This window comes from Heterocephalus glaber, unplaced genomic scaffold (genome assembly GCF_053883595.1).
Source record: "Heterocephalus glaber isolate CG9 unplaced genomic scaffold, H.glaber_assembly_v1.0 deba00001561, whole genome shotgun sequence".
Lineage (NCBI taxonomy): Eukaryota > Metazoa > Chordata > Mammalia > Rodentia > Bathyergidae > Heterocephalus > Heterocephalus glaber.
In genome coordinates this window covers 13718613-13734051 of record NW_028258349.1, presented here as the reverse complement: position 1 = coordinate 13734051, position 15439 = coordinate 13718613, and the positions used below count along the sequence as shown (strand labels likewise).

At 48.2% G+C, this 15439-nt stretch overlaps 1 protein-coding gene across 15 annotated transcripts in view; it reads right to left on the bottom strand.

The window, feature by feature from the left end:
- The window catches only part of Sipa1l3 (signal induced proliferation associated 1 like 3), a 227914-nt gene that overhangs the window by 81375 nt on the left and 131100 nt on the right, over window positions 1-15439 (bottom strand). For all 15 annotated transcript variants that reach the window (XM_087191195.1, XM_004859023.4, XM_004859024.4 and 12 more), the window contains 3 exons: window positions 11278-11408; window positions 2562-2750; window positions 1222-1396 (listed from right to left, as the gene is read on the bottom strand). In XM_087191195.1, coding sequence (XP_087047321.1) covers window positions 1222-1396; window positions 2562-2750; window positions 11278-11408 — 495 coding nt within the window. The remainder of the gene's footprint in view (window positions 1-1221; window positions 1397-2561; window positions 2751-11277; window positions 11409-15439) is intronic.

Below are 15439 nucleotides of genomic sequence, written 5' to 3'. Positions count from 1 at the left end.
CTTCAGGGGTTCTCTGAGAAAATCTGCTTCTCACAGAGGCCATGTGGCAGCAGCTGCTGCTCTCTTGAGTGTTGGTTCTCTAAGGGGAACAGTACAGTCCCCCTTAGAGTGCTGGGCACTTGGTCCTCACAGCGAGCACCCAGCATGGGGGAGGACTGTGGCCTAATGGTGTGAAGGAGGACCTGAGGCTCAGGCGCAGGCATCTGTCTGAGAAAGTGAGAATACACCTCCTCTTCCTTTTCCTGCCTGTCTTGCTCCTTTAGTGAAGAAGGAAATAACACCTCCAACAGTCACACTTGCACTCGGCACTTTCACAGTGCCAAGCGTGCAGTGAGGCAACTGCCTCCTCAGCCCTCCTTGGGCAGCTGCCATCCTCTAGGAGCTCGAGGAAGTGCCCAGTGTGGAGGGAGAGCTCAGGATCTCTGGGCTGACGTGAGTGCACTGAGCCCTCCCCATGCTCCTGAGGCAAGTGCAGCTACAACCCTCACTCTACAGATGAGGAAGCTGAGGTTGGTGGGGCGACTGAGTCACAACCCAGTGACAGCCCAGCCATATAGATACTGGCAGTCCATTTCCTGGGGAGTTGTGACACCCGGGGATGTAACCCATCCATCTCCCCAAACTACTTATAGAACATTTCCAACCCACACACCAGAAACATCTATATGTACACATGCATTCCATGTTCAGAGACTGCTACAATGGTAACAATGTACCTGCCACTGCCTCACTCCCAACCCTCTGAGTTGAGTGTTGCTTCCCAGTCCGACCCACGGTCCCTGCAGAGGTGCCCACCACCCAGAATGTGGCGTCTATCACTTCCTCGTTTTTCTTTAGTGTTCTGCTAAGAATGAGTCCCAAAGAATATTCCATTACACTTTGTAAATAACTGGTAGGTAAGGAACATCATTCGGTACACACTCCCTTGAGACCTGTTGTCTGTGTGACACATGAGGCAAGTGGCGTGCACCAGGCTGCCACTGTCTGACTCCCTTGATTCTGATTCCACAGCACTCCCAGGTGGCCACAGTCAGGAACAGAGAATAGGAGTGCAACTGTGGAGCCCAACAGCAGGGGGTCTCCTGGTCACCAGAATATGCTAAACTGTTTCCCCTGAGCCACTGAGCTATTTTCGTTTATACAGTGGTGCTGGAGAGCTCCTGCTGTCCCCATCAGGTGGGCGCATGGCAGCTACTCCCCATCCGAGCAGCCCCCACTTACTCTTGACGTCGAGCTGGGCAGCATACTTGGTGAAGCCCTTCAGGCAGACCTTCTCACCCAGGAGCTCGAGGAACTCCTCGAAGGCTGGACCAGCCTCTTCATTGTTGTACATCTCTTCCTCAGAGCTCTGGCCGGCCTTGCAGTACAGGATGCCCACCTTGTGCTTCCGGCACAGCTGCGGATGCAAGGGTGGCTGTGTGAGTGGCCACAGCGGGTAGTCACGGGGGGCTGAGGGGACCACTTGAGCACAGACCATGGAGGGGGTTGTCCCCAGCTGTCTCTCTCCTCCCTCCCATTCCAGAGAGGCACAGAAAGGCACCCAATGGGGTAGGGATGGGAAAGGGAAGTAAAATTAAGATGTGTTATGTACACGTACCAACTCCCCATGATGGATGTAAACATTATGTACTGCAAACGTGTACTAATAAAAATCAAAAAGAAAAAAAAAAAAGAAGGCCCCCACGATGCCCACTTTCTCCATCCCGGGTGGAGGCAGCTCGTGATGTCACTCTTGAATAGAGATGGAGCCATGGTCAGCTGCCTGCAGGAGATGGATGGGTGCTGGCTGAGATCCTGCCAAATAAAGCAAAATCTGCAGGGGACAGCGCTTGGGACTCTCATTCAATAACCATGCTTGCTTCAGGTATCCCTGACTGCCCTGGTCCCTGAGCCATGGACAGATGCATGACTGACAGACTCTCTCATTTTCCTCTCTTACATGCCAGACAAGTGCTTTACCAATGAACTACACCCCAGCCCCTCCAAACCTATTTTCTGAACAGCCTCTTAGAGTCAGGTGGGCACACTGAAGCCACAGTTGGGCAATGCCAGAGCCAGGCACCCCTGCCTGTTAGTTGGGGAGACTGTGTGGGGGCACTTGACTTCAGGGGTTCTCTGAGAAAATGTGCTTTCCACAGAGGCCATGTGGCAGCAGCTGCTGCTCTCTTGAGTGTTAGTGCCCCCATAGAGGGCACACAGTGGGCATCATAGGGGCCTTTTTTCATTAGTAGATGTTTGCAGTACATAATGTTTACATTCATCATGGGGAATTGGTACATGTACATAACACCTCTCTCTCTCTTTCTCACACACACGCGCGCGTGCACACACACACACACACACCTGTGCATGCACAAATATGCACAGAGGAACCTCCTTTCTGGTGCCTATTTTGCCCCCAGGCTATTTCCTGGCATACCTAGAACTGGATAACAAATCCCTCCTGTAGCTGAAAGTAGTGTAAGGAGGCTTCTGTTACTTGTCAAAAACAGATAAATAAATAAAGTGGCCAACACAGAGGTGCCCGTGGCCTGGCCACCCCCCCCCATGCCCCACCTTACCCCTTGCTCGTCCAGCTTCAGCAGCTGCTCCGTCACCTTGGGAGTGTTGAGTGCCAGTCGTAGGCAATGGATGTTGAGCTCGGGGATGACGTACTCCAGGGCATCCTTCAGGGGCAGGCCCCGCCCAGTGCCATGCTTGGTGGCTGTGGGTGTGGCATCCTCCAAGATGGAGCCCCGCAGGGTGATGAGCTACCCAAGGGAGAGAAGGGACAGTTAGACTCCAGGGCCTCAAGAGTGGCTGAAGCACATGAAGGTCCTGCCTTTCAAGAGATATAACACAAGAAGTTCTAACAGCAGATGCTCTGGGGCAGAGCCAGGACTCAAATTTGCTGCTTCCTCCCTGTGTGACTTAAGTGACTTCACATGTCTGCAGCTCAACTTCCTCTTCCATGGTACAAAAATGGGCTCAGTGATAAGTGTCCTCTTCCCAAAGGGATACTGGGAGGTTAAATGCAACTATGGATGTAACATGTTGTCCTTTGTCCACACACCCTGGCTGCTACCTCCTGTGTGCTGGGGTCTCGCTGTAGATGCGGGGAACAAGCAAAGACCCCTGTTCTGGGAGCTGACACTTGAGCAGGCACATGGAGTGCAGGAAGCATAAGGAGGCATCTCCCATGGTCACCACCAAAGCACCATTATGATATCAACACATTGCTGTCCACTCGCAAGTGGATCCCTTGCCTGCCCTAGAGATAGGTGCCAGCTTGGATCTCAATGGCACTGGTTTTCAACCAGTTTCACGGAGAAAAAAATTACCAGTGATTCTGTTTTTTTTTTTTTTGCCATACCATGGATCAAACCCAGGTCCTCACAAAAGCTAGGTGCGTGCTCTACCACTGAGTGCCATCCCCAGCCCCACCACCAGCGAGTCTGATTTGGATGGTCTGTGTGTGGGTGCTAGACATGCACATATATGTATTCACTGGTACCCTGGTATGCATTATTAACTGGTTCCTGGAGCCATGACAAGTGCTGGAAATGATGAGTACTAAACAAAGTGTTTTAGTTGGGAAAGGTAGCAAGTCACACAGCAATTGACACCAACAAATTCTAGCTTGCATTTCAAGTGCCAAATGAGTACTGGGGTGAAATTTTTGTGTCAAAATATTTCAAGTACCAAATTTGACAAGTTTCAAAGTAGATGAGTACCAAGGCATGATTGTGCATCCATCTATAAAATCTGTGTGGGTGTGCATGTATACACACACGCACACAAACAGACACACATCTTCAACCCCTCTCAGGTAGTTCTGATGTATAGTTTAGGGCTGAAATTCTTTTTTTTTTTTTTGACCACACATTTGGATCATTTATTTTCATATCTACAATAAGAGTCTAAACCTCAATCCTGGATTCTCAACTCAGATGGTCTCTAATGCCTGCAAACGAGTTCCTGGTTCCTAAATCACTTTTTCACTGCTCTATGACAGGCTACCATCTCCTGTGTTGGAGCTGCATTCTACCTTTCTATGCATTCTTTTTTTAAGGGCTGAAATTCTTAGCCAAAGCCAGTTATGGCCCTCTCATTCCCTTTCCTCAGATGTTGCTTTCCAAGCTTTTCCTAGAGCTGGTGTGTGACCAGTTCCAGGCAATGACATATGAGGAGCCCTTAGTAAGGACTTCTGGGGCAGATCTTCCTCTCCCATAAAAAGAAAGCCCCTTTTCACCTGCCCATTTCTTCTTGCTAGGGACACTGATGTGAGAATGAAATGTTTGGAGCTATGATGGTCATGTTGTGATAAGCGGAAAGAGACAAAAAAAGTCACAAAGAAACTGATGGCCGCAGCTGCCTACCTTCAGACTTCTTGTTAAATGACTGGTTAAATCATTGTTTAAAAAACTTTTATTTGTTTTAGTTATGGCTAGCCAGATTTTCTGTCACTTTTCAGTCAAATTCCTGATATATTTTAGTAACTAAGTCACATTGCAGTTCACTGAACTGTGTTCCAGGTGATGTCCTAATTACCTAACTTTATGTGCTGGTCTATCCATGGGATGATTTTATCTCTGTTTTACAGATAAGAAAACCAAAGCTCTAAGAAGCTAGGTGTCTTATGCAACATCACCACAGCTGACAAGTGGCCGAACTAGATTCTAACTCAGGCCTGACTTCTCCAAGGCTTATTATTATTATTATTATTATTTTGCTTTTTGCCCAAGAAATATAATCTACATATAAAAAAGTATATAAACACATATATGTATGGCTAAAGAAATGATCACAAAGTGAGTACCTAGATCAAGCAAAACGGCATTTCCAGCCTCTAGAAGCCCTCTCATGTCCCTTCCCTTCCATTGTTCTGACTTGTAGCACCACAATTCATTCCTGTTTACTTCGAGCCTGTAGCAAGTGTCCTACCCTTAAGCATTATCTGAAACTGGCAACTTGTATTCGCTTGTCATCTGCTTGTGTTCTCCCCAACCCCAAGGTCTCACCATGTAGTTCAGGATGGCCTTGAACTCACCATGTAGCCTAGCCTGGCCTCAACCTTGCAGCGATCCTCCTGCCTCAGCCTCCCAAGTGCTCGGATTACAGGTGTGCATCACCACATCTGGATTTTCTTTTATTCTCTTAATGCTGTGTACATGAGATTTGGCCACATTGTGGTGAGAGGCTGGTCTTTTTACCATCATTGAGTTAATCCTTTCTACTTCTGGTGAGCACTGGAACTGCTTCTAGTATTTGACAACTGTGAACAGCACCTCTAGGAGCATTCACAGAAGTACCTCTTAGTGCACATGAACACATTCCCTTTTGGGTTTATACCTAGGAGAGAAATTGCTAAATTATGAGGCATGATAAAATTTAATTTTACTGAGCTGCAGAAGTTTTCCAAATGGTTGTACCAATTTACACTCTGCCAGCCCTGCCCACGAGCCCCCGTTGTTCTACATCCTAACACTAACTGGTACTTCTCACCACAATGTGTTGCTGGTCGCCAGGTCAGGCTAGGTCCTGGGCTGGTCAAAAACACCCAAAGACCGCATGGCAGGGGGCCTGAAACATCACAGGGAAAATCCTTCCCTCAGGGCCATGTTATAAGCACCCATAATACACGGAGCTGTGGTTTAAACACTAAACATCAGTGTTAACTGCAAAAACATGCTCACCTAAATCAACAGACACAGGAGAGTCTGCGGAAGTGTGTTAGGACTGTGCCTCTCAGCATACAGTCCACCCTTGCCAAACAGGACCTGGGCGAAAAGCGCGTGGGGAGGAATGGAGTGATCTCATGGTTGGGAGTTCCCAGTTCTGGCGCTGGTTATTAATGAACAAACAACCCTCTTTTATCATGAGCAAGGCAGTCTCGAATCAGGCCATGCATAGCAATGATGTCAGATGCTCTGCCTAGGCAGTCTGGGTGGCCCTGGGCTGTGAGTTTCAATTAATGCACCAACAGAATCAGCATCTTTACAGCCTACTGACACTGTCCCACAGCGCCCTCTGCTGGGGCCAAGGGACAGCATGGAGCAGAAATTTTCATTCTTCCCTATTAGGGACATGGGGCCTCCAGCACATTTCGGCTCTGACCATTTGTCTGATGTCTACTACTTGAAAAGCTTCTAGCTCTTCTTCTGTATTGCAGAGAAGAAGGAGGGCTCTGGTAGGTCACAAGTGGCCACCCTCTCCACCTGGTCATGTCCACTGTCACCTCCCAACCTGCCTACTCCTGGGATCCCTGCCCTCTCCCAAGCCCTATCCTTTTCACAGCCTGGGTCAGATCACAGCTCACTGCTCAGAGCCTGGTAACATCTGGAAACATCCCACTCAGGTAACAAACCGAGGGAACTGTGAAAGGGACACAGTGTCTCCACGCCCGCCCGACTTGGATGCAGTCACCTTTCTCTGCCTGGGACCTCTGAGAGTAGGGAGACTTGTGGGAGCTCAGCCTGGGAGGTTACCTGAGAGCTGGGTTCTGATCCCAGCTCCACCCCTCCCTAGCTCCAAGACCCTGGACAAGTGGCTTAATTTCTCTGTGCCTGCCTGCTTCCTCACTGACACAATGTTATTGTATAAGCATGCCCACCTCAAAGCACTGGGAGGATTCTTTAAGAAAATCCATGTGTGACGTTCAGCTCTGTGTCTGGAACACAGTGAGAGCTCAATGGTGTCAGCCACTCCTATGGACAAACGTGTGTCAAATGTGTATGCACAGTCAGTTTGTTTCTTCCTTGAAAGAGAGAATCTTTTATGCTGATGTCTTGGACTATGAGTAACTACTTTGAAGATAACGATACCCAGTGTATTAACCATTGTTATTCTCTTATTTTGTTACGAAATTTTGTTCTATTTTTCATAAAATAAAAATAAAAATAATTTAAAATGCTTTAACCTTGAACAAGAAGCTGCAGTTTGCTTTCTCCTCACTTAACAGTATGCTTTGGAAATTTGCAAATCTGTGTGTACATATGTACGTGTACACACACACACACATACACACACACACACAAAATCAGACGTACCTGCTGAATGCAGATGGGGTTCCACTAGACACTATTCCCTGGCTTTACTTTATACTTTGCATACTTATGTATTATTTACTTTCTTAGCAGTGACCATTTGGTACATTTCTTTTTTGGTACCAGGAATCAAACTCAGGACCTTGCACTTGCCAGGCAGGTGCAGTGCCACTGAGCTACATCTCTCCCTGGCCCCCTTGATACTTTTTAAATACAAAAGAAAAATTGATAAAATAAAGTCTCAAACTTCGAACCCTATCAAAACTGAGGCCTGTCCCACATTGTCCCCCCAAAATAAAAATGTACTAGAATTTCGGCTAAAAACAAAACAAAACAAAAAAACTGAGGCCTGTCAAAAACTCCTGATTGCCAGTTCAAAGGGGCCCATAGTGCCTGTGGGCCAGATGGTCCCCAGTGGGCTGGGGCACCTGTGCCAGCAAGGGGTTACAGTCAGGGCAGCCCTGGCCTGGGCCTCATCTTGCCTGGGCTCCCTGGGAGCCAGTATTTGGGTGTGTGGTCAGGAGCCCGGCTCCGAGTCTGCTGCCTCAGTGGGAAGCTTGGCGCTGCCAATGCTCATAGCCCATCTGCTGGAAGGTGCGGGCCCACTCTAGCCTGTCTGTGGGCTGGCCGGAGGCAGCCATCTGGGGCAGGCCAACCAGCTGGCTTGGAAGGCAGCCTGGGCCCCATGCCCTGGTTTACAGGAGCCTGAGGCGTGCATGTAGACAGGAGGACACAGCCCCACCTGTCTGTGAGGTCAAGCCCAGCTCCCCAGCACGGGCCTCTGACCTCTTGGGAAAGAACACCGGCTATGACAATGTCATCAGTCACATAGCACTGGCCCTAAGAGCTCTTGCTGCCCTGCAGCCTACGCTGTCGCTGCATGGGGGCCAGTCCAGAGCACTTCCCACCACTCCACGTTGCAGCTCACAGCCTGTTTTACAGAGGAAGAGACTGAGCTGCACAGAGGAAAAGCCATGTGAACTTGGAGCATGCTGGACACTGAGCTAAGGATTCTGATCCCTGAGCCAAAATTCAAACCTGACCTGATAGATGCCATGGGCAGTGGTTATGGCCACAGGCTCAGCAGAAGGGCAGCCAGGGGCCATGTCCTTGTCAGACCTTGACAAGTGACGATCTCTCTGGGGTCCAGGGTCCTTGCCTGTGGGGTTCAGATAATGACAGGACTCCCATCATGGGTAAATGCATGTAAAACACTGCTGTCACTGCTCTTTCTGGGTTATGTGACCCTCTGCTCTGCCTCTGTGAGGAGTGACCTTAGGAAGGAGTGAGACAAACCACATAGGCCACTCCAACTCCAGAGGACAGGGCCACAGGCCCAGGGCTGAGTCTGCGTGTGGCCATGTATGTGAGGGCAGAGTTTGCTTCTGGGTGTGAACCTCAGCGAGGACCACAACCCACAAGGATGACTTGGGTGTGATGAGGGAAGGGCAGACTAAGACCTCTCAGGATGCCTAAATTCACGGGGCTCTCCCAATGCCAGGTCCAGCACTGTCTGATTTATGTGTACACATCACAGAGGCCACACCATAGTTCTGTAAGCCTAGGATTGCCATGGCAGAGAGTAAATTTCAGAGAGAGGAAGCTGCGTTACTCTGGGTTCCAGCTTCTGGGTGGCAGAACTAGAACTCAGACCAGGCTTCCACACAGTAAGCATGGATCTACCTCAGGACCTTTGCACTGGCTTTCCCTTCTGCCTGAAATATCCTCCTGTAAGATATTCATTCGGCTCTCTTTCACCTTCTTTAGGTCTTTACACAAATGTCATCTTCCCAGTGACACCTCTCTTGAGCATACCATCTCAAGATTTAACCACCCACTAGACTTGGCCCTTTTCCTTGCTTTATTTTCATCTTGTCCCCATGTACCACACTGCATAAATTACAAAAGTATCTTGCATGCTGTCTTTCCCCCAAGAGTGAAGTCCCTGAGCCTCTGCTGCCTATTGCTACTGTATGCTTAGGGTCCAGCTCAAGGCTGGCAGGTGGTAGCGCTGAGTAAACCTCTGTGGGATGGATGAATCCATGTGTAGCCATGAGACTCAAGGGCCTTGGTGCTAGTTTGGTGGGTGCCAGGGGTAGGAGCTGGACAGAGGCAGGTACAAGCCAAGAATGGGATTGAGCCTGTTTCCAACTTGCTGAACCAAAGCACGAAGCTATACTCAGGCACTGTATCTGCACACTAAAGTCTCACGACCTTTAGGACTTTTGATATTTCAAAAATTCATCCTATATATTCTGCTTTCATTAAAAACAAAAACACTGGACCGGGGATTTAGCTCAGTGGTTCCAGCGCCTGCCTTGCAAGTGCAAGGTCCCGAGTTCGATCCCTGGCACCAAAAAACAAAAACAAAAACAAAAACAAAAACAAAACAAAAACAAAAACAAAATCACTGGCACTAAGTTAGTTGAGTCCATCACTCATGAATGAGTCCAACATGCAGTGGCCAAAACATAGATGCATCCTGCCTGCCACTTAGTGGAGGGGGCTTTAGGCAAGTTCCTAATGGCTCTGTGCCTTTTTCGTCATATAAGTGAGGACACAAGTGCTTCACCACAGGACTTGGACAAGGTTTATATATATGTACAGGACACACAGTGAAAAATGCGTGGCACACACTTCAGTAGATGTGCAGTAGTAAGAGCAGCTGTGAGACATATCACCAATCAGTATATGGATGTGGTGGTCATCTCAGACAGCAGGGTCACCTAGCCCACATGTCTTGAAGCATTCTGATGCCATAGGAGCTGTCATCTTACATTCTGCACTGGTGCTCGGGGGAAGCACAGGCTGGGGTCCATCTGCAGTCTGTGTACATGGTTCTGGGGACCACTCTTCTCAGCTGCCACAAAGCCTTCATGACATCCCATTGAAAGTCTTCGTCCAGGGACACGGTAAGGCCCCTCGGCACAGCATCTGCCAGCCTGGATGAGGTCCAGGACTTGGCTGGCTCAAACTCAACATCCTGGAGGTGGTCGTCTGCTGGATCTCCTGCCTGGGCAGAGACCAAGCCCACAGAGACCCAATTTGGGAAGGCTGCCTAGCTGATGAATGCCCTTTTCTGGAAAGGTTGTCCTTACTTAGGCCTTTGAAAGCCTCCATCATTTCTGCTTGCCTTATTCCCCTCCTCTTTTTGCTGAGGGTCTGTCCTGCCTCCTCCCTGGGTGGCTCCAGGGAACCGTCAATCACAGTGCCAGGCGCTGGCCCCAGGGTGGAGTGCATGTCTTAGATTTGGCGAGCTTCTTCTATCACCCCTGATCACAGAGATTGGCCAAGGGCGTGGGCTTAGGATCCACTCAGAGCCAGAGATCTGGCAGATAGTCAGTTCCTTCATGGATGGGAAGCTATAAAGATACAACAGATCTGAGTAGCTGTCTCCTCTTCCTATGACATGGAGCAAGCCTGCAGGTCGCAGAGGAGAATAACATTCACAATGGAAACGAGAGCCATGCTGAGCGAACTGCTAGGGAGGCAGAGTTCTGGTGACTGGGCTGGAGTCTCCTAGGCCAGCCATGCTGGAAGGTAGCCCCACCCCAGGATGTGCAGTTACAAGAACCAGTGAGCTCTCTTTCGGGCTTAAGCCAGTTTGAAACAGGTTGCTGTCACTTATAATTGAGGCTTTTACTAAATAGGGGTGCCCCAAATAGGCTTTTTCCCCTGGACACAGCTGACTTTTATTCAAGGGGGAGACCTCTGGCCAAACAGGGGCAGTGGGATTCTCTGCTTAGAATGGGAGGAGCCGGTGGGAGTGTTCTGAGCTCAACAGCAAGGACAGCAGGCCTGCTGAGATTCCCCAGTTCCTACCCTGCCTGGGGCATGTGACCTTAATTCTCTCCATTAAGCAAGACACCTCAGGATCCTGAAATGATCCTTCACCTTCTTCATTATTTCTCATGCTAACTAGAGTTAATCTCTTACAAATAGGAGGTTTGGTGGTTTGTCTTTTTGTTTTGTTTTGTTTTTGTTTTTTTGGTATTGCCGTTGAGCTAAATCCCTGGCTCCTGTCCTCTGAAGTCACACTGGATTCAAACCCTGGCCTGGATGCTTATGCACTGATCCTGTACAAGTCACTTTATTTCTCTAAGTCTTTATTTCCTCCTCTGTCAAATGGAGAGACTGGCAGGACAGCTCTTTTGGGCTGTAGGCAGAATGACAGGAGATGCAACAGGAGCAGCGCTGGCCAAGAACTGGCTCAGAGGAAGAAGTGAACAATAATGTTAGCACCAGGACCCACCTCACGCGTCCGGAAGATGATCCTGTACTGGTACTGAGGTCCATGGTCCTTGTGGTCTTCCAGTTTCTCCCGCTTGATGCTCACAGCCACTGGCCCCAGCTTCTCATCCACGCCGAAATAATTGGCGTGCTCTGAGAAGGAAAAGCAAGTCAGTTGACGGTCCCATCTTGAGGCAGGCTTGCTGATGGGAAGACAGGGGGCCAGGACCACTCACACACACCTCACGCCTGGCACAGCCACTCTCAATGGAGGAACTGTGAGAGGTCAAAGCCCAACTTTCTGTAACAACTCCACTGCACATCACAGAACTTCACTGAGCCTTGGCACTCTTATCTGAGAAACAGGGACCTCGATGCCCCCACAATTTAGGGAGTTCATGTGAGGGTGACATGAGGCTAGAGATGGAATGCTTAGTACAGGGCATGGTGTGTAGTAAACCCAGCCCTGCTGTCATTAATCCCATCTGCACATGCTTTGGCTGGTTTAGCTGCTAGTTAGTCCCTGTGAAGTGGTTAAGACTCCAGAGAGCCTCCTGCCAATGAAAATCTGGGGTGAGATCAACTATGCAGCCCAGGCCAAGTCATTCGATAGCATTCTTAGCAGCCAAACAGGCTTAAGGGTGGCCTTGGCCACAGCACAGCTGTGAAGATGAAATAGTGAGTGTCCGGCCTAAGTGTTGGCTTTTACTATCCCCCAAGGTATCAGGTTTGCTCTGGGCCATGACACAAGTCCCCATGCATCACCTTTCTCTGACCATGTTTCTTTAGACCTAGGTAACTTCAACACTGTGCTTTTCGCCTCCGGGGGACAGAGCCTTTAGTGAATCAGGGAGCAAGTCTCCTGCTCTTTCCCTTCAATGACAGCTGTCTTCCTCTTTTCCTAAAACACGCTGCCACCTTATAACCCTTCCAGGCGAACAGTTCATACAACCCAAGGATCTCCTCTGTGTGGTAGAACCCACCCTCGGTCTGTCTGGATTGAAGTCAACAAAGTCGGCATCTACTCCCTGCCAGAAATTCAAGGACATTGCAAGAAGCTGCCTCTCCTCAACCTGGTGCCCTCAATATTCAACTGATGGTTCCTGTTCTCATGAGAGGCACATAACGAATTAAATGGTAATCCAAGGGCAAAACCCATTAGTTGATAGCCCCAATAAGAACAGAACAGCATAAACATCGTATTCCACAGATACCAGCTCATCCCTGATGCAGCAATAGGGTGGTGGCAGTTTTTTCCACCAGTGCATCCCCAGAACCTAGTATACAGTAGGTAAGTCCTAGTACACAGTAGGTACTCAATAAATACTGGACAATGACAAAGTTATCTGTGAGCTTCCAGAGCTACAGGGAAATACTTTTTGGTTTTGTTTTAAAATTTTGCAGTAGTGGGGATTGAACCTGGAGCCTTTGCACTGAGCTACATCCTAGGCCCTTAAAAATTTTTATTTATTTATTTTTGAGACAGATCTCACTAAGTCAGTAAGGTGCCCAGGCTGGGCTCAAACTTTGGATGCTCCTGGCTCAGGCTCCCAATTGGGATTACAGGCATGTACCTCTTGCTCTGCATCAATGAAATACTTTTTATAAAGAAAATGGTTTTTTAAAAAAGCTTTATGAGGGGTCAGAGATTTAGCTCGGTGGTTCCACTGCCTGCCTCGCAAGCACAGGGACCCAAGTTCGATCCCTGGTGCCAAAAAAAAAAAAAAAAAAAAGGGCTTTATGAGTGCTTACTACTTGCCTAACCAAGAACTAAACGTTTTAATGCTCAAATTTATCTGATTCACATTCCTTTCATGTAAGTATTTCTATGTGTGGGTTGAAAAAAACATGTTCTCTGTTGGTTAGGTACAAAGTATATATATATATATATATATATATATATGTTAAGTTTTGATGAGGTTATTCATATCCTATACATCCTTATTTTTTTTGGCCACTAGATTTGTCAGTGTCAAAGAGAGACCTGTCAACTTCTCCCACTGGACTGTGGGTCAGTCCACGTCTCCCTGTAGCCTATTTATCTTCCCCTAAACCCAGCTATAGGTTCACACGATCAGCTTCTTGGTGAATGTTAAAAATCAACACAAAACGGCCCCCTCCGTTCCTCTATGAAGTGCTTCTAGCCTTGAAATCTATTTCATGTGACACTGCCATTGCCTCATCGGCTTTCTTGATTGGCAACTGTCAGAAACTTCTTCATCCTTTTATTTTCAATCTTGGTGTCATTTTGGTTTGGGCACATACAGTCAACTCCATTCACATGAGGACAGTGGGAGCGGTAAAATATGTCACAGAACTACTAAGCTATGGCACAGGGGGCTGTCTGACTCCAGGCAGGAACTTGAGATTGTGCTCTGAGTCTTGTGGGATGATCTAGCGGACATACTGTGTTTGACCAGGACACTTTTTTCCCCTACTACCGAGGACAGAACCCAGGGCTTTATGCATGCAAGGCAAGTGCTCTAGCAAGTGCTCTACCACTGAGCTACACCCCAAACCCCAGGACACTGCTTCAACAATTCTTTAAACTAGTTGCTATAGGGTACTGGCTGCCTATTACCTGTATTATTATTCTTTTTCTTTTTTAAACCCCTCTATTTTGGGGAGGAAAAAAAAGAGATGGATTTTATCTAACTAAAGTCTGCATCTCCTAGCCTCTTTCTAATAGGAGTAGCTAATAAGCACAGTTGGATGGGGCTTCTAAGAAAGCTCTTCAGAGGGGTGCTGGGCTGCTGACCTCTAGACTTTTTTAATAAGAGGCACTTCTTTATTATTTAAACATGTTACTAGCAGTTATAAGCAATTTTCAATCAACAGAGCTGCTAGCATTTAAAAATTAGAGGACAGTTTACATTAAAAAAATCTGTATTTCAAGAGAATCTTAAAAACTTGGGAAAGCCGGCAACACTGTTTATCTGCTTTTCTTGTGTGACAAGAGTCAGCTGAAGTTGTCAGGTTCCTGGTCAACAGCTTCACTTCCGTACATCTCCTGCCTGGGTCTGGTCTGTGGTCTGTGGCAGGCTGTGCTGCCCCATAGAACTGGCCCACAGCATCGAGGACCCTAAGGAAGCCTGAAGCTACCTCTCTCATGTCACTTCCACAAACCAACGGCTCCAATCTGCAACTTGTTTGTATGATCCTTCCCCACTCCTGGTTCCCACCTGACTTACCCACCACCATCTCCTCCCTGGTCTCCCTGCTCATCCCCAACCACAAGTCTGCTCCCAACATACAACCAGAAGGAAGCCGTGAATGTGAGTCAGAGTAGGGCCCTGCTCTGCTCAGAGCTATCCTGAGTGACTGCATCTCCTTCAGGATAGAAATGAGTCCTTGCCACAGCCCACAGTCCCACATGCTCTGGTCCTGTCACTTCTCTATGGCTCCTCCCACCATCCTGCAGTCACTGTCCCAGCAACACTGGCCTACCTGGTCCTCTAACATTTCAGGGCTTTCTGGTCCCTCCCCCACCCCATACTAGGAATTGAACCCAGAGCCTTCATACTGAGCTATGTATCTGCAACCCTTATTTTTTGAGATAATGTCTCACTAAGTTGCTAAGTTGCCATCCTCCTGCCTCTGCCTCCCATAGTGCTGGGATTATAGGTGTGTTCCACCACTCCTGCTATCCCCATTTTTGTACCTGCTGATCCCCATGCCAGGAACACTGTTCCTGACCTCCACATATCTCCCTCCCTCAACTCCTGCAGCTCAGTGTGCAAATGGTGCCTCTGTGGAGGCCCTGCCTGCAACCATTACCTGACCGCCATTTCCTTCCTCCTTGGTTTCCTCTTCTCCATAGCGCTTAGCACCACACCATACCTTACATATTTTAGGCATTTATCTTGTTTTATTGTTTATTTTACTCCACTAAGATACTAAGTTCTAGAAGGACAGGATTTCTATCTGAAGTCAGTAAATATCATATCTCCAGGTTCTAGAAAGTGCCCAGCACACAGCTGAACTGAGCCTGTGTTTGCAGAATAACTGTGAATCTATGGTCTCTTTTTCTTTTTCTTTTTTTTTTTTTTTTCGGTACCGGAGATCGAACTCGGGTCCTTGCACTTGCACAGCAGGCAGCGAAACCACTGAGCTAAATCCCCAGCCCTCTACGGTCTCATGTACCTCAAGGATTGCAGAGTGCTAGCCAGGCATCCAACACAAAG